This window comes from Pseudopipra pipra, chromosome 1 (assembly GCF_036250125.1).
Source record: "Pseudopipra pipra isolate bDixPip1 chromosome 1, bDixPip1.hap1, whole genome shotgun sequence".
NCBI classification, from domain to species: Eukaryota; Metazoa; Chordata; class Aves; order Passeriformes; family Pipridae; genus Pseudopipra; species Pseudopipra pipra.
In genome coordinates, this window is record NC_087549.1 from 85,725,518 (window position 1) to 85,748,908 (window position 23,391).

General features: G+C 34.3%; 1 protein-coding gene across 1 annotated transcript in view; it reads left to right on the plus strand.

Moving 5' to 3' along the window:
- EXOC2 (exocyst complex component 2) overlaps positions 1-23,391 on the plus strand; it is a 124,492-nt gene that overhangs the window by 80,962 nt on the left and 20,139 nt on the right. The window contains exons 19-23 of the mRNA XM_064663041.1: positions 748-807; positions 1,652-1,713; positions 2,408-2,474; positions 4,540-4,656; positions 7,392-7,533. Of these exons, the coding sequence (XP_064519111.1) occupies positions 748-807; positions 1,652-1,713; positions 2,408-2,474; positions 4,540-4,656; positions 7,392-7,533 (448 nt within the window). The remainder of the gene's footprint in view (positions 1-747; positions 808-1,651; positions 1,714-2,407; positions 2,475-4,539; positions 4,657-7,391; positions 7,534-23,391) is intronic.

Consider the following 23,391-nt stretch of genomic DNA (forward strand, 5'->3'; position numbering starts at 1 on the left):
TGTGCGGGGGCAGGTTGAACCTATATTTAAATCTTTAAAGTTGTTCTTTTGAAAAATAAATGCTACTCTTGTAAGTTTCAGATAGCAGTAGATGTTACTTTACATCTGAAAAAAAAAAAAAAAGGAAGGGAGAGGCCATTCCAAGGAGTTACTCTTCACTCAGTGGTGCATCCAAACTATTTGCAGAACTTGAACTTAGCTTTCTGTCCCCATCCACTCAGTACTTTGAGGCCCTGGTTTATTGTGATACTGATGTTTTCATTCAGGTTTCAGCATTCTAAGGGAGTTTAACACTTTTCCAAACTCCCTTGGGCCCCTCTGTATAGATATGGTTTCTTTCTCCTCCATTATTTTAATCTTTATGACTAGCTTGTCTAATTTCTTAATGAAGATTTTTCAGAAGGATCTGCAGTGAATTCACTTGCGTGATGAATCCTTCTTTATTAGGATGCAAAGATCTTTGAATATCCTGGGAGTTTTTGCTCCATCCTGGAGCTTTTTGCTCCATTAGCCAACAATGATACGTATCACATGTACTAGGACTTCCTTCCTTTTGGTGTGTTATCTCCTCATGCTTCTCAAACTATTTATTGGGACTTGTATTTTCTCTCCCATTTTTAGGATGGGAAAACACTGTGTCCCAGCAGCCATTCCTCTAATTGTGTCATCTCTTTAGGGATGGATTACTCAGGCCTTCCTTGAGAATAAGGAAGCTGTTCTGCTGAAATAATATGCTTACATCCTCAGGTTTTCCAGCAGCAGAAGACACAGGAGGATGTGTGCCAGCTAAGCATTGGGATCATGCAGGTAACTGGAGTGCTTTGAAGTATGAAATAGTGAACACAAGTCATCATCCAAAATGTGTACTTTGTACCTTGCCTACCTCCCAGAAGCTAGCTTGAGTTGATGACTGTATTATTCCTCTGGTACACTCTGGGATACTGAGAAGTATTGACTTTAAAAGTATGTAGAGCTTACTAGCTAAATCTGATGAAGCCAAATCCTCAGAGGATAAGAGACATATTCAAGTATTTTGCTGATTGTGATTGTTCAAGATTTTACTGACAATTGACACTTACTGAGCTGATGCCATCTAACATCTATATACTGCAGTAAAAAGAGCAATGCCGATTTTCATCAGCTGAAGATGTAGCTTTTAATTTTTCTATCAGAAACCAATATTCTTTGTAACAAAATCCGATTTTTTTTAAAGCTGTTTAAATGGCATTCTTTGGATTTTTATAGTCTCCTCAAATAAGAAATCATAAGCCAAAGCAAAAAATGAATTTTAGTGAGGCTTCTGCAATTTTTCCTTGGGATCCAGTGTTCAGATAGAACACATGACAACTATTACCAGTGCTTCCTTTGCAAATCAGCAGATTGTCACTGTATCATTTTAGACATGCACAATGAAAATGACTTATCAGTATTAAAAATTCCTGTGTTTTGCTACAAGTAAACTATGATACCTACAAAGTAGAAAATATGCATTCAAAAGTTATAACTGAAATTTTACTGTGTTTATGTAAGGTTTAAGACAAAGAAAGGTGATGATGATTGTTCTGCTTCTATTGCCTGTAGTAAAATGAATTTAAGATTATTTTTTTTCAGTTTTGGCAGAAAATGTAGATCTTCCTTTATTGTTTCCTAGGTCTTTATAGACTGTTTGGAACAACTGAGCACCAAACCTGATGGCGACATAGATACATCGCAGTAAGTAAAAAGAAAAAAGATTTAGGTGTAGTATTCTAAAATTGTGGGTGCAAGTCTTACATTTCAGTGGGGCTGTGGCTTTATCCCTTCTCTATTTCATATTTCTTGTGAATACTTTTGCCTCTGAATAGTAATGCTTTGAAATAAGAGCATATAATTTTTATGCCAAACAGTTGCGTGACATCATGTAGTAAATATTGTAGAAGAAAATTAATATGATATTGCCTATACAATGTTATTCAGTGACACACAAAACAACTCAGAGTAGCCTGAGTTTCCAAGAGCTAAAAGCTTTCATTTGTGAAAAGCCAGAGACTTGGCAAATATTGCAATATGCATTAGGAAATGGCAAATTAACTCTGTTTTTAATGCAATTTATTTTTTCTTCCTATATGAATGATTGTTGGATGGATAGGTGTAAAAACAAAACAGAATCTGTGGCAAAACAGAAATTATAGAAAGAAAAGTAAAATGCTTTAAGAAGGAAACATCTGTAGCTAGAATAGCACTGTCAGTCCACCAAGCTCCTGCAAGGCTTTGTGGGCATCTTGGAAAAACTGTACAAGATGGGCTGCTTTGTTGTCTGTGTGAGGGGCTTTGAAACAAGATTCCATTTCGTTCATGTTCGTTTAAATCCACCATGTATCAAATAGTCAAAAGCACTTACTACTCACTTTTTAAACATTATTCCTAGTCTTTCAGTTGATGTTTCATCTCCAGATTTGTTTGGAAGCATTCATGAAGACTCAAGTCTTTCTTCAGTAAGTTTGGCTTCTGTTTCTAAAAGCTGATGTGAAAATATTTTTCAAAGTTACAGGAATGTGGTTCTTTTTTATCATTGCAATATCGAAAGAATTGTTTATATTGTTTTCCTTTTTTATAGAGAACAATTTTGTATTCTAGAGGCGTTTCCTAGATATATAAGCATGAGAAATATAAGGATATAGGGCTTAAATATAAGGCTTTTATTAAAAGCACTGTTTTTGTGGTATCTTAGAATACTGTCTTAAGGTAACTAATGAAGATGATTTCTGAAAGCAGGTCCTCCTCAGAAACTAAAATGGCATCACAGAAATCAGTGAAAAAAGCAGTGGTGTTATGTCAGCTGAAGATTTGACATTTGATTTTTTTACCTTGTTTTAAATTAGAACTAGTCTGATTATTAGTTACTTTTTAAAACCCATTAAGGTAACAGAAAATCAGTAATGTAGTTTTCCCCAGAAAATTTACTTGAAGTATTGATTATTTGTTTGACTTGTTTGGTTTTGGTTTTTTAGGAAATTGGAAAAAAGGTTTTTGATATTCTTGACACTTTGGTCAATGTACTTTCTTCTAGTTCAGTAGCTTATAAAAAAAATGTAGTTTTTTACCTGCAAATACTACTGCCTTACCTGCAAAAACTACTGCTTGAGGTAATGAGAACCTCTTGTGAAGTTAATATTCCTTAGTACAGCTTTTAAATGTTGTCAGAAGCCCAGCTTTGCCTCATTTACAAGAGCAGTAAGCATTTCTGCTGCAATAAAAGAATCACAGATTGCCAAATTGGGGCAAGTTTCTGTATTGCAGATGTTAATAATTATTACAAATTAGAATATCTAGAAATTATTAAAAATTTTTAGATATTCTTTATATCATTATTGCAACACTTAACTTTGTCAACAATTAATGTAAAAATCTAACTTTTTGGGACTGGAACTTTCTGCCATATGTCATAGGTATGAACATTTAAATAAAAAAGAAGAAATCAACAATTTCAGGCAATGTTTGGCTTCCATGGTATCATTATTTTTTTTTATAGAAATCACAGAACATTTTGTCTTTCTGGAATGAAAACAGAGAAAGTGAATGATCAGAGTAAGATTGGTCACTGTATTTTTTAAATTCTCATTTTTTTAACAGTCTGTATACTAACCGATTATAAGTTAAAGTAGTGGGCAACTGCACATCTCAAAACTAGTCATCGTATTACCAAAATACAGAACTGTCAGGAGTTCTGGGTCTGAAAACAAATACCATTTTTAATCATATCAGTGCTGTTATTATGACTTCATTGTCAAATAATTTTGTTTTCAAAATATTTTCTTGGTTGACTTTTAACTTCCATCTGAGGTAGAAAAATGTTTTGCCAATGGAAGAAGGAGAAGGGAAGAGGGAATACCCAATCTATTTAAATAGTGGTTCTGTCTTGTTTAGTTCTTTGGAAACTACGCCTTGTTACATCAAGGTCAGGGAAAGGCAACTGTGGTACCTCAACTCCAGAATGTATTTGTTTCCCTCGTAGTCAAAAAAAATCATTGAAGCACAGAGAGAAGTTATAACCACATAGAATTTTTTCAAAGGACTGAAATTATATTTTATTTGTCTGAACCTTCTAGTATTTTAGAGTGGGTATGCATTCGTTCAGTACCTGTTTTGCTTCCCTTGCTTTAGCCAGCTTTGTGTAAAAGTGAAGATGATATTCAGTTGATTTTAGGATGGTCATAGTTGTTACCATATTTCTTGAAACATAGTAAAATCCAGAAACAGCTTCCTGGAAGGCTGTCCAAACCCAATTTTCGTTAAGTCTTAACTGCAATTCTCTATTAGTCACAACTATTCCAATGAGTGCTCCGGATCCTATAAGAAAAAGCATGAATGTTCAGTCATCATACCTGATACTCAGTGGTTTATTGACAAAAGTATTTGTAAACGCCACCTTATTTATGAGCATATTTATCATGCACAGAGAGCCAATAAAATACTCTCTATATGTTTACAGTATTGCTTATACTGATATTTCTTTTTTCTAATTATTATACTTTTTCTTCTCTTAAAACAAATTTTTAGGAACAGAGGCTTTTAATTGCACTCAGTAACTGCCGTTACCTGGAACGTCATACCTTCCTAAATATAGCTGAACATTTTGAGAAACATGGCTTTCAAGGTGTTGATAAAATAACTCAAGTAAGTGAGAGCAGTGGAATAATCACCAGATTTCTGTTTGGTTTACTTTCTGTGCAAAGTAGATGCAAGTATCAAGTAGCCAAAAGGACTCTTAGGTGAGCCTTCCACAAATGAAGAGGACTCCAAGCATCAGTGGGACACAACAACAAACGGCTTAGCTGGTATAGAAAATGTGACCTCTTCCTCAGGACTTGTGTGTTCAATGGCAAAGCTTATCAGATTTCTTAGTAGAGCTGTTTAATGTCACTGCGTTCTCTCAATGCAGAGAGTAAAAGATTGTTATCTCAGAAATACTCTTGATAAATTATTTCATCTGGCAATATGCGTTACTGATAGCTGTTGTTCATAAACTAGTTCATGGGTTTTTTGTTGTGTTGGGGGGGGTTGTTGTTTTTTCTTTTTCAAAGAACGAAAATGTCAAAGTGGGTGGCAGTAGCTGTCTCATTTTCCTGCCTTTTTGTAAAGATTAATCATTTCTTATGAGAAATGTTGTGACTTAATCCTTAGGACCATAAAGCTAGTTTATTTCCAGAAATATTAGTTGATGGGAAGTAAAATGTTATCTTTTCCAGTACAGAGTACAATATTTCACTCAAACTGATTGTTCTACTATGTAGTATGTCCTTAGTCCCATAATGCCTTGTTTGAATTTCTGTGGCTGAAGTAATTTTGAATAGCATTTAAATGGGATTGCTAAGATTTGTATGTTTAGTACAATACAGAAAATTACTCTGGATATTGCCATTTTTTGCTACTGGGAGTTGAGCTAAGTACAGTTAGTGTTGTCTTTATAAGCAACTAAGACATCTGTCATGTATGTATTCAACACCCTGCCTTGTACAACCACGTCAAAGTAATGCCACTAAAAGTTTGGTAGGTTTATAAATTACCAAATTCGAATGTTAAAGTGGCAAATTGATTTCAAATCTGTGTTAACCCTTTGAAAGCACTGACTAGTGCAATACTGCATATATTGGACACATCAATTGATAATGCTAGCTGGGAGGATTTGGATAATTAGATAGTCATCTTAAGAGGGAAATTTTTGAGCCCTTCATTAATTTTAAAAGGATAGAAGCTCACAGATGTTTAGAGGAGTGGGTTGATTGTTTCGGTTTTTTGTTCTGTCACCTAAACTTCTGTACGTTTTTAAATTTATTTAAATGTTAGATAAAAAGAAATGTAATAAAAAATTGGCAATTTTTTTTTAAGCAGAATTAGTTTTTATCTGAGAAGACTGAAATAAAACTATACTTTTAAATTCTCTCAGCTTTATAAATTGAATTTTAAAGTGAATTTTGTAGTGTGTTTTGGTATAAGACTATCTGTTCTTTGGTTGGGCATTTTTTAAAGTTGCCTTTGTTAGCAGGGAAATCATTACTATCTAATATTCTGAAAATACAGAAATTATAAAATGGTAGCTAAGAATATTTCCTTACATTCTGCATGGTTATTTCCATTTTTTATTTAGTGTTCCAAACACAAAATTATATAAAGCAGCCAAACTTTACGCTGTGCTTTAGCACATGCTATCGTGGCACATACTTATGGTATTCACCTGTAATTATATTTTATTTCTACATAACTCTTGTAAGTACTTTTCTGTGGGGATTCTTTAACTCAACTTTTTATCATCAGTTTAGTCAATTAGAAGGGAATGATAAGGTGTTGATATTCCTCTTTTCTTTCTTGTCTGAATTCCCAATCTGATCTAGAGACGTGCCTTCTTCCTTGTGTTTAAACCCCTTTACTTCTGGAAATTATAATTTATGTGTATTTTATTTGTGTGTGCTTTTTCCACTAATTGTTGAGGAAAAAGAAAACTAGTTTAAAAGCTTTACTTTGATATTGCTTAAGCTCTTCTTATAAAGGTAAATACATTTAAGTCGAAGTCACATGATATTTTCATCTTAATTTTAATTTTCATTTTATTTTCATTTAACATCCATTTAACATCCATAGAATTGCTGTAGAAGCTATAATTACAGGGGGTACCTATGTTTAATATGAAGTCTTGTATAATATTTAAAGTTGTTCAGTTACAAGGAACAAGCTATGCATATCCCTTTAGCTTTCAGTGTGGCTAAGTTGTGTGAATCACTAAAAAAAAGCATGGAGAGCTGTTAAACAGAAAAATTCTGCAAATGTTGGTGAGCTGCAGCTTATGCTTCTGCTCCAGAGATGCATTCAAGTAGAGAGGGAAAGTCAGTATGTTCAGTTTTAGAAGGCAGAGGCTCCTAAATAAATCATGTATTTTTTGAATACAGAGTGGATAGTGAGAAATTGTAAAATTACAATTGATAGATATAAAGTATCATACAAAAGTCTTCATGTGTCATGATGGAGATTATTATGGGCATATTTTAAAGCACAGACAAAATTCAGTTGTTTACTTTGCAAGATAAAGACCTCCTGACATGCAGGGGGAAGAAATCATGCCAGTAGAGAATTAGCAAATGATCTGCCTGCTTCCTTAGACTTTTCACAAAAATGTCTGTTGCTGAGTACAATCCGAAAAAAAAATTAATCTAGGTAGGATGGACAGATAATATAGAAATTCTTAGGCTTTTATATATGTAATTATGAATTGAAATGTCAGTAATTGCTACTTTTTACTGAAAATTAAAGAAGCCATGAGGAAATTTTTTGGACATGTGATTTAATTCTTGTAGTTAATGACTATTTATTATGTTCTTTCTCTTTCTTTTTTATCTTTTTTTTTTTTTCATTTTTAGGTTAGTATGGAGTCCTTGAAAGAGCTGGATCAAAGACTGTTTGAAATGTACATTGAATTCAAGGCAGATCCAATAGTAGGGTCATTAGAACCTGGCATTTATGCCGGATATTTTGATTGGAAAGATTGTCTTGTTCCAACAGGTAAATATCTGCTTATTAAACTATGAAATTATTTTAACAGTGATTGATAGGAGCTAAAATATACTATACAATTAAAAACTTTTTTCTAATCTATGTTTTTAACTTTTGACAAGTTTTCATTATAAGTTCTTTCTCACAGACTTTACTTAATTCTTAAAGCATTTTTCAAATACCCGCAAATTATTAAAGCTGCTTTCATTATTGATAATCTCTTTAATACTTGTTTTTTGTGATTATTTTGCTTCATTGCTTATATATAATAGAAAAAAATTATGAAAGTCATCTTTGCTATTTTCTTATAAAATTCATTGAGGTAGTTTGGGATTTTTTTCCAACAGAATCTGACTACATTGGTAACAGATGTAATTACAGTTCTGAAATAAAAAAAATTATGAGAAAATGCATATCGTAATAGTAGTTCAGCAAAGAATGTTAAACCATCGAAGGGCAGGCACTGTATTTAAAATTACTGAGATGTTAGTCATTATCTAGGTGCTTTAAGAGCTTCTGTTTTAAGGAAGCATAATATAAATTAGTCTTTTTTCACAGTGGTGCATACTGTGCACACTTAGCCCTTTGAATATGTAATTTGTCGTATCTAAATCACTTATCACATTAATGCGTGGTTAATACCAAGTAGAAATTAGTTGCAGTGACATAGAACATGGCATTTTGAAGGTGAACTTCTCTTAATCAATTTGCACTTTCTTGTTTTGATTTTTTGATGGAGTTATGTGTGGCAGGCTTAGTAGAAATTCTGCAGTACTTAAAAGTTGGACACTCAGGTAATTATAAGAAGCACACTGGTAACCTGCGAATCAAGAGCTGCAGTGCTTGCTTGCTTAAAAGCACGAGGTCTTAGGGTTTATTACTTTAGAGAAAAGTGTCTCTTCTATCTTATTACTACTTTTATGCTCAGAATATGTGCTGTATATTCTGTGCTGTATATATATATATATGTGCTTGTATTTCTGCAACATATAGCAGAAATAACTGAGATATTAATCTTGCACATTCAAATTTATATCTGAATAATACATAACTTCTCATCATACTTGAAGTGTTTTCGCTTGGCATGTTTGGATTCCCACCAGCTAACCAAGACAAAAAAAGTTGTGTCAGCTTTTTATATGCTCCTTTCTTGATCTAGCACATTGCGATATACTTATGAGGTTCACGTTGCCTTTAAGATTATTCTGTAGTATTTTTTCTTTAAAGGTAATATTAAATTTCTAATAGAGGTGGGTCTTAGCCTGCTTGTGGTCCTATTTATTGTTGCTTTTACATACTTCCTCTCCAACTTTTTGGCAAAAATCAAAGTGAAGACGATGTATATCAGAGACTCCTTTAGGATTACATATCACAGTGTTGGCCAATTTGAAGTAGTAGAAAAGTTGTCTGGTTTGTTTTTTTTTTTCATTAATCCCCAAGCTAGACACATTAAAAAGGAACATTATAGTCACTTCTGTGCTTTGCCATCTTGATGAACTACCTTTCTTATTAATAACTTCTGACAAATGTACCCTGTTGACTATTGGTATAAAAAAGTGTTATGGTTTAACATCATCCAGCAACTAAGAACCACACAGCTGCTCACTCATTTCTCCCCTGCCCTGGGGGGATGGGAGAGAAAATCAGAAGAGTAAAAGTAAAAAAACTTGTGTGTTGAGATAAGAACAGTTTAATAACTGCAATAAAATAATAATAATAAATTTTAATTATAAGGAAAGTAACAAAAAGATAAATAACCCCAAGGGAAAAAAAAACCAAGGAAAAAAACAAGTGATCCAAATGAAAAACAGTCACTCACCACCACCTGACCAATGTGCAGCCTGTTCCAAGCAGCAGCCCTGGGCCAGCTTTCCCCCTAGTTTATACACTGAGCATGACATCATGTGGCATCATATAGTTGGAATATCCCTTTGGCCAGTCAGGGGCAGCTGCCCAGCTGTGTTCCTTCCCAGATTTTTATGAAGCCCCAGCCCACTCATTGGCAGGGCAGCATAAGAAGCTGAAAAATCCTTGACTTAGTGTAAGCAGTGTGTTATTAACATTGTTTCATACTAAATATAGCAATATACCAGCTACTAGGAAGAAAATTAACCAGGGCAAAAGTAACTCTGAGAACCTTCATTTGTCTGTTCATTGATCCTGGAAATATTTGATACTCTGAAGATAAATATAGTAAGTGATTAGTAAGTAACCTCTTGGACAAGGTAGAGGAACTTCATTATTGAAAAGGACTGGGGGGAAAAAAATCTCTTTGTGGAGCATATGAGAATCTGACTTTTTTCCATATTCAATCAAAAAAGGAAAAAGATCACCCAGCAGGCATATAATAGATTTTTTTTTCCCAATAAACTAGTATTCACAAACAATTTTAAATTGTACAATAAGATTTTAGTTGATAAAATATGCCCATGCATAATCTAAATGATGCAGTTAGTACTGCAGTAGACACACTGTCTTTTTATTTTCCTCTTGGAAAAACCCCAAGCAAACAAGTTACAGTTGATCTCAATGCAACATGAAAAAGGCCTACTTTTTAAAACTGAAATAGCATACATATGACTGGGAGTGGATCACACTGAGTCAAACACACCATTCACTCAAGGATTTGTTAAAGATTGACACATCGATTTTTTGAGAAAAAAATATTTGTGTATTAGAAGTTATTGTCTCTTTTTTGGTAATCCTTATGACTGCAAAATTTAAAGATTTTATTTTATTAATTTGCCCGGTTTAGATCTTGACTTTTGTAACTTTAATTTTAAAAAAGTAAAAAATGTTGATGGCATTGGCAAGGCAAACTATGTAGGCCTCATCACTTGTGTTCTGAGTGGTGCTATCAGTGATGTGTAGTGTTGCATAACTGAAGGTACTCCATGTTTCTTACTGGGTGATTGCCAGGACATAGTAGTTTGGCATGAAGGTTTTTTTACGTGCTGTTTCTGTATTAGCTTTCAGATAGCACTAATGATAGTAAAAAGGCAAATTTTGACAAAAACAATTCTCTTTTTTTGAAGGGAAAGAAAAGGTCAAAGACATCAATGCTACAAGCTATGTATAGGCAAGTCCACTGAGTAATTTAGGCTATTGCCTAAATGTTTTGCCTTGCCAGTGCTATCAACGTTGTTTCTTTTTTTTAGAATCTGGGCTATAAAAGTCATATAAATTTACTCTACAGAAATTACCTGTATTTATTGCCAGTTCTGTTCTTGAGCCGAGTAGACCCCTGCAGTAAGAGAATTTTCTGGTTTCCATTCTCATTGTTTTCTTGCTTTCTTTTCCATATCAGTAAAAAATTATGTACAAACTAAAACTACACAATCATGTATAATGCAATCTTTTAATAATAACATTTTTTTCTCACATGAGTACATTTGACTTGCTTCATGAAATGTCAGCTCTTTCAGAGATACGACTGGGTTTTGTATTAAGTAGAATTGGTACAGGCAAAAAATCTACCCTTTAGCTTTTACAAAATTTGAGAAGTGAGTGAAGTATAAACTAGGAGGGGAAAAAAGGTGGAGGCAAGTTTCTGTCCACAGTGTTTGCTATGTCGTGTTAATACTTCTCTTAAGCATTTTTGTCTTTAAAATGCCTTCTTTGACTCCTGTCAGTTTGAACATTCAGGGTTAGTTTGACTAGCTAAAGTCTTGTAAGGTATAGAATATTCAGAGAAATCTTGACACTCTATTTATTATGGGCATCTTTACAGGCATCTGTAAGTACTGAAGACAAGACTTCCTTGCTTCATAAAATTCATGGGGAAAATAGTCAAATGAGAACCGTATTAAACAAACAGTTCAGAAGGAGAATTTAGAATTAAGAAGCTTTCCTTTTGAACAAGCTTTGAAAAATACATGATATTCAAGTCTCATACCATGTCAGTGTGGAAGAAGCATATGCCTTGCTCACGTAGGCAATTGTCCTGCAATTATCAGTGATTTCCTTATACATATGCTTTTTGTTACAGTTTTAAACATAAAAAAGGATAAATGGTTTGCATGGGACAAAGTTTCATTTAGCCTATGTGCTAAAACTTTTATTGTTTAATTTTCCAACATGCATGTTCTTTTCAATATGAAAGTTCTGAATATCAGAAAGAACTTATGCACAAAGTAATTTTACATTTGGCCCGTTAATTTTGATCTGAGGTGTCACTGCTGGAGTTAGAAGGCAGTTTTATTAACTTAATTAGATTTATTGTTAATAAATAACTCATTTAAATTTTCATTTTAATTTCAGTGTAGACTTCAGAGTCTTTACAATAAAGACTTCAGTTTTAACATACAGCAACAATGAAATGTAGTTTGGTTCTTTTTTGTTGTTTGAAACATTGTTCTAATTTATTCTACAGTATTAGCAAAATTAAAAGAGGTGAAAGGAACAATAGGAAACAATAGTGTTAATCAGTTGCCACATATGGTTTTGGATTATTTTTTTTGTATACTGATCAATCTGATAGTTCAGTATACAAGTTGGGGTTTTTTGTTCCTGTTCATTCTCCTCTTTTTTGGTAGTAAGTTGTGTTTTGTTGTGGGTTTTTTAATTCTATTTTAGAATGCGTATGTTACATCTTAGTCTCGTGACAAAATTAGGCTTTGTGATCTTTTCTGAATTGCAAGCCTGCAGTCTTTCGGACAGTGAATGAGGTGGTGGTTGTGTTACTCTGAAAATGGATAGAAAAGATTTCTGTGTATTGAAGTTTGTGCTATACAAGCAGAAGTAGTTACATGTGAGCATTCAGTCTTATATATATTATATATATACAGGTTATTGATGTGAGCTTTTGCATGCAAATGTCAAATTACTCTTCATAATGGGGCAAGTTTTATTATATTTAGTACATAAATTTGAGACTGTAGTAAGTGTGGATTTGTTTACCACACAAAAAGTTGATGTTCATTTATTTTTCTGAGGAATTCAGATATGGTGATCTCTCTTCATAACTTACTTTTAAATGCTGGCTGCTATTTAGTCTGATCAGCATTCACAGCATACAGCATGTATGTTTTGTGTTTCACTAGTGTTGGCAGATATGGGGAGGTTGTAGTACTTAAAATTTCACATTTCTTTGAAAGTTTTAGGTCATTTCACACTTTCAGCTGAAAGTTGATTGTTTGTGGGTTTTAGATATTCATTCCATACTTGGCATAAATTGAATGTAGTAGAGTTAAATCTGAATTTCTTCTTCTTTGGCATGTTAAGGGAGCATCGTTTGAAACATTTCAAATGTATCAAATGCTGCTACTACTATAAAGGATTAAGTGCGTAAGATCTGCTAAATCAGGTTTGTTACACTTGTCACATCTCTTATCTGTTATTTGTCTAATTTCAAAATCTAGTAAAAAACTTCTAATGGCAATAGCCTTATGAAAAGGTACTCAGCAGTTAAAAATGAAATATTAAAAGGCATATTTAATTTGTAGTTATGCAGCGACATACTTGTCAACCCTAACTTTTCTTCTTTTGTTTAATGTGGGGCACCAGCACCCTGCTTACATGAAAAATGACAAGTACATTTACATCTTAAAAACGTTTGGATATAGTACAAATCTCTTTCATTTTATTCCTTTTTTTTTTTTTTTTTAGAAATAGGCAAATACTTTGACTGAAATGTGCAAAACAGTTTTGTTTGAAATCTCTGTAACCCTTTAGATTTCTGCTAACAGTTCAAATGGATGGCTTCAAAATTATCTTACTAGAGGTAGACGATTTGGAACTCAGTCCACCAACTATTGATGTACTGTGTTTAGGAATTGTCTGTCTTTTTATGCCAAATTCTGGTATTTTGGTGCAGGAAAATAATGTGCATGTATGTGAACAGGAAGAAAACAATGATATTGCATATGATGTTAAAGGAAAAACAGTGTTCTGCACTGGCAAATGAATTTGGTAAAGGACTTGTCAGCGTGGGGGTTTTATTACAAAATGCCAGAAATATTCTTATACACAGTACTCTTTAAATACTCCAGTTAAAATACATTGTTTTTCATTCAAGCTAACTGCAATTGCAACATACATTAGTAAATTGATAATTTGTCATTCTAGTAAGGAAATATTAACTATATAACAATAATATTTTTGTTAGGATGAACTGAATTCAACATCCTTAAATGACCTGTTCAATCAGCAAGTAAAAAGCCATGTGTTACATGACTGCAGTTCTTGCATTTGGTTTACTTCACACAGTAGAATCATACAAAAATTTCAAAGTGAGGGGCCATCATATAGTAGCCTTTCAGTTAATTTTGTAAAAAAATTAATTTGCTGCTTGAAATATAAGCAAAAATTTCACTGCAGGTTTCAAACTACCTTCATTTGTGTAATTTCGTTTTAACCTCAGATTTTTCTTCAATTTCGCTTTTAGACATTCAGGTTTTATTACATTTCTCACTTCTGAAAACATTGAGTTGTTGTATATTGGTGTCTTAATTATAAGTTTTAAGGATCATTCTAGCTGGTGAAATGGACTGGACATCATACTGTCTCTGTCCTTGGAAAAAGTTGCAGCGAATGTGAACAGGAGAAGGAACTGGCCCTCCAGCTTCCTGTAGTTTCTGCCGCCAGGTTATCTTTAATTTGTGACTGTTACAGAAATCCCAGTAGAAACCATCCCAGAGAGACATTGCATTTTCCAGTTCCTACCTGCCACATATTGAGTTGCACTTGAATGTAGACTTTATTAGATATCTTCTTGAGCTTCTCCACGCTTCTTGCATGCAAGATTTTCTGCTGCTAATTTTGATTCTAGTTTTTGTTGGCTGATCTCAGAGGACTCTAGACTTCAGATGTGCAAGCATGCAGTAGGAGTTCATCTGCAACTTAACTTTTTTATTGCTTATGATTCCTCTTGCTTTGCACACGTCTACCTTCACCCACAGTTCTGTTTTATAGCATTTTCTGCTATTAAGCCTACTAGTAGTTGTTTACTAGACTGCCATCCATCTCTCTCCCAGCTTCTCTTTGGCTTTACCTGTCAAACTTCTTCCTGTGATAGCTTGTGGCATTTCTGTCTATGCTTTGCTAAAGACTATTAAGCTCCATGAATTAAGCTTCAGGAAACATTTTATCTTCGGTATTTTTTCATTAAAAGTTGGAAAACCTGCATCCTTCTCAAACTACAAAATTAAGCAGTCAGCAAATTTGAAAATTGCCTGTTAAAGCAGTGTGTATTTTAAAAAGGGAAATAATCTGAAAAGTTTCAAGATCTAAACCAGACTTCATTTATATTGCTCAAGGGATGGAAACAACATGAGTACAAAAGCCTTGTATCTCTGAAGTCTTGCTGTGTTTCGTTGGTCAGACTGCATCCTAGTCTTGTTGTAGCTTGAGAATTGTCTACTCGTGTACATTTTCTAACTGATGGTTAGAAAATACCTAATTTCTAATACCTAATCGTCTCTAATACCTAAAGGAGATGATAATTATTGCAACTTCAGAGCATTTACTTATCAACAATGTCTGACAACTGAGAAGTCTCTTCTGTTGTCTAGCCAGTTGTAGGAAGTTGGGTCATATTGTCTCCAGTTTGGCATTTCAAAGGCCAGTTTGTTCTTTACCTGGGATACTTGTCATCAGTTCAGCATTTTCTAATTCATGCAGTGTTAGTTCATGGTCTATCTGGGTAGACGTGTTCATGTCAACAACCTTTTTTTTTTAGTTTGGTTTTGGTTTTTTTACCAGGAGACCTGCATTTTTTTTTTAACTCCTCAAGCACACTCTGTGAGAAACACTTAAGCTCTTTTAATATTATTTAGTATTTTTATGACTGCCTTTGATAATAGGATCTGATTTCTGCATTACTCAAACCAGAAAATTAACTGGGGATTGGAATCAATGATAATGCATAGAGGAGAAAGGGTAAGCATTGTTTTTTCCCCTCTTACAGACCCCTTATTACAAGCATGAATGAGGGTATATACACACAAATTTTGTACTACCTCAAACTCCTTCAATTAAACACATGTAGTAATAAGTTGTGTCATCAAATACCCAGTGCTTGTTGGCATAGTGAATGCTTTCATGTTTACTTTGCATTTGATAGGCACAAATGGCATCTTAATGTTTCCTGTCTGGTTTACTCATTATTTTGGGTGCCCCAATGTTACGGAATGATGCAGGAAAGAGTTTTGGATCACTGGCCTGTTGGGTTTGCAGCTTGGGTTAGGGAGTAGAAATGAATGGATGGAAGTGCGGGAGAGGAAGAACTCAGTGGGATTGGTTCAGATGGGTTTAAAAGCCAGAACTGAAGACCGGTGGTAACATCATAGGCCAAAAAGCTTGAAACGCTGAGTCAATAGTCATTATTACTACTATTTGCTTTATTTGATTACTAATTGTATTATAAACCAAAATAAATTAAAACCTTGGTTGTGAATGAGGTGTTTGAATAGGCTTAGTTTCAGATTGCTCCTTCAATTGTTACCCTTAGAAACAAGATTTTTACTATCTCGGTGATCCTCAAGGTAGTTTCTGCGACAGTCTTTAACAGTCTGAGGTGTAATGAAACAAGTGGAGTAGGGAAAGTAAGTCATATGAAACGTAAAATTACCTGTAGTCCCAAACTTGTATCAGGTCTGTTCCGAAGTCCTTAGGCCTTTTTGCTTGCATTTATTTTCCTCTTATAAAGATTTGTTTTCACAGTAAATTTCAATTGTAAATGCTTTTCTATTTCTCTCAGAATATCGAGTTAGTAGTGGTATCTGCTAACAGATCTTGAGACTGCTCTCTTCTTGTACTCAGAAGTGTTTTAAATTCCCTTTGGCAATCTTTAGCCAGTTTCCACAGGCATTCTGTTTACACTGCTGTTGAGTGGCTGTCAATAAGTGTATGGATCTTGGCTTTCTGTATTGATGGAACTAATTTTTTACTATGCAGCATTTGTCTGCTGACAGATTAAGTGTGTTTTCAGGATTATCTCTTTCTTATTTTATATTTGAATGCATATGCTCTCCTGGAACAGTTGCATTTTTAGTACTGTTTTGGCTAATGCATACAATTGCATTTCCTGTTTTGAGGTTGTCAGTGCTGCAAACAAGATCCCATGGAAAGCAAGGCATCCATTTTAAAAGTTGATTTCAAAGCAAATTGATATGCTGTAGAAACCGTGGAACTTTATACTGGGGAAGAGTTTATTAGCTCATACTGGGGTCGTCATCACAGTTTCTGAAGACAGTTGTGCATGGGAGCACTGTGAGGTGAAGAAGCATTTATAGGTCATAATTAATATTTGGGAAACTTTGTTGTTGTTACCTATTCATAGGTGAATGTACCTCTCTTAAGGTTGATCTGTAGTAGACGTTTGTCTGCTGCTGTTTAATGTAGCTAAATTATAATCCTCTAGCTCAAATTATAAAGGGTCAGAGATTTGTGTGTGATATTTAGATGGGCAGTCCCAAATTAAAATCATGCTATTGGTCTGAACAAACTCACCTCTGTCAAAATTACCAGACTTTTCTGTGCATGGAGCTGCCTGTATGTTTCCTATAATTCACACTGTTGTGCTTAGAGAATGGTTTTGTCTTATTAACCTTGAGCATATAGGTACTGGTTGGAAACAATCCATAACAGTGAGTGTTCTCACCTTAAAAAGGCTCTTAATGTCTTGTGGTGGAAATACTTCAAGGGCCATACAAAATACAGCATTATAGTACCTCCTGTGCAGATGCAAAGAATCATCTTAAAACATCTGGAATTTGCCCCAGACAACTCAACAAGGGAGATCCAAAAGCCTCGATGCCCTTATTGAACCCACTGGTCAGTTCACGTTCTTGATTGTGGTTTAAAGTGTTGCGTAAGAGATTTATGGTCGAGCATAAAACAATACTGATTTCAAGATGAAAGAGTAGTAAAAACTATTCATTTTCTTAACCCTGAATGTATGCTATCGTTTCTAACATTTTAAAAACATCAATGAAAATGCAGTCTTCAAGATGTACCTTGCCACAGGACTGACAGCAGAATCCTACTAGCTGAGTGGGAAAATAGCTGTCTCCTTAGTACTTCAGTAACACTGGACAGACCCTGGGGGGGAGGGTTAAGTTAAAAATTTTAGTGTAACAAAAAGCCTCAGCTTTCTATACAAAATTCAACCTGGAGCGTATTTTCTCCGTAGCCAAGTTATCAAGCCCTTGAACTCTTACTTTTTAAGTGGGAAAATACAATCAATTTCTAACAGTACAGCAGATTCATTGTAATAAAAAGCATTTCATTAGCTTAAAATTTCTTTAGCAATTTAAATTTAATGAAACACTTAAACTTATTGATGTGTGGATGAAATTATAGTGTTGGACTTGTTCGGCAGTTGAAGTAATTAAAAATTATTAAAAGCCTTTACTTTGAACTGTGAAAAATCTTAAGCTTTCCAGTTATTGTGGGTCACTCCTGAGTCAAGATAGCTTCCAAATGTTGATTTTGGGCTAAACAGTTTTTAAGGATCTATTGTTCAGGTCATGCAAAGACATTCTTGATTTTAAATCCATGCCCTTTTCAAAATGCTGTAGGGATTGAGTGAAGCTTGGAAGTGAAAAATGATGAAACAGTAGCACTGGAAGTCAGTGCAAGTTCTCACCTTCACTCTAATAAATAGAATTAATATGTGGTCTCACTGAATACCATATATGTCTTGCAAAAATTTTCTCTCATTTTTTTCTAGGAGAGTAAAAGACAGTAAGGTGGGGGGGTGTTGTTGTGCTTTGGTTGTTGGGTTTTGGTTGGGTGGTTTTTATGTTGGATTTTTGGGTTGTTTTCTTTTGTACTGCAGTAACATGTCTAAAAGGTGCTGTTACTTGGTTTCACTAGGTATTTAAACAGATAAATAAAATTATACATTAAATTGAATTTATGGCATTTTTTTCCATAAATTTAAGGTATGCTCTTAATATGTTAATCTACATGCCTTTAACTGCAGTAGATGTTACAGTTTTAGATACGTACATTGGTAGAAATAAGGACTGTCTGAAAGTCAAAATGATGACTGCCTCTTCAAGGTCATTCCAAGTTGCCAAGTCTACAGAAGAAAAATATAAACAATAACTAGATTTTACTGTATAATTCAAATTTGAGAATTTGGTGAAATGAAGCAGAGAACAACCTCCTACTATGTCTTCCAAAGAATCTGCTGGATCTGTAACCAAGGTCCCTTTCTGTGGTCAGCTTTTTCCCATGACTCGATAGTTCCACTGTACCTACAAAATACTGCTACTTGTTAATATTTGCTTGTAAGTTACTACCCTGGCTTTGATTTGGTTGCCAATTTGCTGAATTTAATTACTAAGGACAAATAAAAATCCTATATACACAAATGGTACACAAAGCAATTTGGAAGAAAACGTGTAAAAATATTAAGAACCAGTTCTGTTGTTTCTTTTAGTGTGCTGACTGCTTGCATTTTTTCAAGTTAGAAACATTCACAGATCTTTGCAGAATCAGGTTCCAGAAGTATTAGGCTTTTTATATTATGCATGTGCTACATGCTCGTTGTCATTCTATATTCATATAAGCCAGTAGAAATAGCAACTTTAAACCATTAATGCTACTAACAAAACTATACTGTAAAAACCATGAAAACTGTGTATCTTAATGCTGCTCGTAATCTTTTTCTCAAAGCACTACTTTTGAATTTTCTTACTTAAAAAAAAAATGTAAAAGGTCCATACTCTACTTCCTCTTGTCATGTTTGCCTTTTACTTACCCAAGTATATCTCTCTTAAGTCACTGTAATAAGTGATGTGTTTCATTGGTGACTGAGATTTTTCCCATAGCTTGAAGGTTAGAGAGATACAGACCAAAACTGGACACTAAAATTATTAGTGTCTGTAGTGTTCCAAGTACTTTATTTGTGAAATTAGTCTCTTTTGGATAGGTTGACTTCAGTTTTCTCTTTTCTTATAATAATAATATTTGAGTGACAACCAAAGTAAATTCATAAACATAGTATATCTCTAAGCCCATTCTTCGTGTATGAAATTGCTGTCATTTTGCATTTGACAGGCTATTATTACAGTACCAGTGACTTCAGGAATTATGAGAAGAACATACAGTTTCCTGAGTGAGTCTGTGTTTTGAAAGGTTTTAATAATTTTAGGTTTTATAAAATCCTGAAAGGACACCTTCAGGGTGCCTTAAAAATGATGTGTTTGAAAGAAATAAATTAATATTCTTGCAGACCATGCTTGGTTTGTGTTAATGAAAGGAAACACTTCTTGAGATTTTTGGATTCAGCTGTTCTCAGTTTTGATAGAGATGTTGATTTTTAGTATACCTTACAATTAAAAAAGTTACTTGCTTTTCCCATCGAATCGGTCATCCTGTATCTTTATGATGCATATAGCTACGCTCTTTTATCTTTGAAACACACCTTTTTAAACTGACATTTCTTGCCATTACATAAATCCTCTTGTATGGGGATATCTGGGGGGAATATGACAGTTAGTCTGTGTTGCTGACTTTGATCTCCACTGACACCACTGGACGTGTGACCACACTTCTGTAAAATGAGAGAGGTGTCTGGGAGTGGCAAAGACAACCAAAAATGATGAGTTATCACACTCAGGCTTTTGGAAGCCTATGTCAAAGTTGTCAAGGGTTACAACTGGTTTCTTTTTTCTTAAGAGGCTCACTGGTGAAGAATTTGGAAATAAATAACAAACAGGTTACAGTACTGGAAACAAGATGAGTACCAGGCTTCAGAAGAATGTTGGTACTAGTTTTATAAGATGATGATGATGCTCTTCAGTTGTCCACCACCCACCAGCTGGTCTGTTGCACAGTTTCTCAATTTTTCTCAAAAAACTGAAAAAAAAAATTGAGAGCTTTTAAACAGCAGAGCAGTTTCTTGGTCAGCATGATCTCATTTAATGAGAAAACTGTTGATGCATGTGGCTTTTTGAAAATATGTCCAATATACATCAAATATTTATATAAAGTAAGTATATTACACTGTTTCCTCTTACATACAATATTGTCTTGCCTTCGTATTTCTCTTGCTCGCAGACTTTAAGAATTTAAGAATGTTCTGTGCCCAGAAAAGAGCTGTTAAGTTCCCATTCTGCCACATTTCCTAGATGCATACTGAAGGATCACAGTATTGTATTACAAACTGCTAAAATTGATGAGAACCTGGTCATACGAGGGACATGAGCCCTGTTTTCATCACCTAACATGTGGACTATTAACAGTTTCTGCTTTTTCAAAAGAAAATCCTTCAGCATTAAAATTATTCTTGTAGTGGAAATCTAATGATAATAGAACTTACATACAAAATGCTGGGACTATTATGTGCTGAAAATTAAGGAGGCAGAGGGAGGGAATTTGTTAAAAATTTTTCTTATGGGAAACGAAGCAGCATCATACAGCTAATGGATTGGTGGTAGAAAAAGTTTGGGTAATACTGAGTCATCCTTAGATGTATTAATTTTCATGTCAGGAAGGAGGGTTTGTTACATCGAAGAGTCTCACGCATAAATTTCTTTCTTCAGAACCTATTTTTTTCCACTCAGGAAGAAAAATGGGTTTGGTTTGGATGTTATGTTGGGTTAAATGGCTTTTCTTATGCAATTTTTTTTTCATCTATCTCAAACCACCTACTTCAATATCTGATAGTTGTAATTAATTTATACGCTTGGGTTTCCCCTTGAGTCAAACTTACAGCCACTTTAATTCAACCAAAGCTGAAGTAGAAACGGTAGGATACTTTTAAGTGATACTAAATCTGTAGGGCAGTACACTGTTGGCTGTGAAGTGTTTGTATTCTTGTTCTATCACAAGGCTGAGTTTATGGGTTACAAGCACACATCGGTGGGCCAGCTGCATGTAGAATACTGTGTAATGGCTGTAACTCTGCCAGACAATATTGTTAGTGCTTAAATGACAACAATAAAAAGACAAGTTTCTGTGGGTCCTGTGTCTCAAATACTGGGCTCAGTTAAGGGTCATTGATGCATTTGTTTACAATTGATGATTTGGGTGAGCTGATAACTCTGCATGCTTAGATGAAGTGGCTGTAAGCTCTGAAGTATGCACTTTTTTTATGTTAATGTATTAGGGATTTGGGGTTAAATGGTTTTCAGGTTCTTATGTTTGTTTTTCTTTCATAATTTACCTTTCTTGTTACCAAATTAATGGGTTGAAATTTGGCTGATTCTGCAATAATATGAGTAATTTGAGAGTCTTTATGGTTCAATTCTAAGGATGGTATGCAACATCCTTTGCTCTCATGACCTTCAGGTCCGGATTGGTAAAATGCCCTTTATGCTTTGTTACTGTGTTTGATGGAAGAAATGAAAGTAAATCCATCTCTTAACAACCCCCCAAACCAAGAACATGTGTACATATCAGACTGGCCTTCTGCTGCCTGCACCTCTTTTAAGTATTTGATGCTAGCAAACGTCTCTCCTTCCCAAGTGAAGCACTGTTGAGCTTCACATTTCCTGTTGTAGTCTTTTGCCATTACAGATTTTGCTCCTTTTCTTCTTGATAATAAAGCAAATTGTATTCTATTCAGGAAGCAGTGGGCTTTAGTGTGTGTGTTAAGGAACAGAAAGCAGCAATATTGCATAGACCTGTTCAACTGTCCATCAGATCATTCTGTGGTTTGAATGGAGTAGCAGAAAGTTCAGAACAGCCTCAGCAGCTTCTGTTTTAAAGATATCTGAGTTTGGCCTATGCAAAAAGGCACAGAACTAGTATTATTCGCTTGTTATTTTCCTCTTGTATATTGAAGTTCATGCATAGACAAAGGTATTAATCACAGTACTGGCAGTCTTTAGAGATGTTGCTCCTCCAAGGCAGCTGAAATACAGGAACTTTCAGGTTCTTTGAACATCGTGACGTAATTTCTATTGCTTGAATTAAAATAGCTCAAAAATGTAAGGCTTGAAAGCCTTCATTTTTGATATTTTTAGAAGGTAGTCTTGGGGCTACTAATGTCAGGTTCTTCAAATGACATTCACTGTGTTAGATCAACATAGTGTCATGGCTGAAAATAAATGCAAGGCAACTAATTCAAAGAGTTAGTGCTCTGGCCTTCAGATCTCAAAATATTTAGGAAGGTTCTGATTCTCAACAATCAGCCTCTGTCCTGCCTTGTTTCAGAACTGTGCTTTGTAAAAGCACTTTCCCACACTGATTGCCAGTAAGTTTGTTGAATTTCAATTATTGATAGGTATTTTTTAGGTTACTATTAGTTCCTGGGATGACTTCTCAGATTCCTAAGGCACTGTATCTTTATAATTACCGTGAGCTATGCAGATAAGAATTTCAAGAAAACATTCATCTGATTCACAGTTTAATTAGTATGGAGCTAGTAAGAACAATAGATTTATCAAAACGTTTTCAGTTTTACCGAGAAAGACCTGCTAATGAACTATTTATAGCACACTTATATCTATTTTTATCTGTAGTCTAAGGACTGACTTAGGACAAATGGGTTAAAAAACAGGAAATGTGGTTAAATAAGTGGGTAATCTCTCCAGAGAGTTTCCAGTTTGCCTACACGTTCACATTTTCTTCTTAATGTACTTTCAAAACAACATTAAGTACAGTACCTTGAAATCCATCTCCGTTTAAAGGAGGAATGTTTCCAGCAATAGCAGGAAGTGGCCAAGTGAGAAATTTTACATTCTTGGTTAAATTCAAATGAGGTTCTGGAGTCCCTATTTTTAAGTGGGTTTTTCCACTTTAATAACAATGGAGCAGTTGTATGACATTTAAGCTGGCTCAGGTGTATCATATGGATCCATAACAATCTGTGAATGCTGTAATTGTGTCTTTTGTTCTAGACTGGTTTTAAATAATTACTTTCCTCCAACTTTCCCTTTTCTTGCACATAGGACTGTATTTATTTGTTAA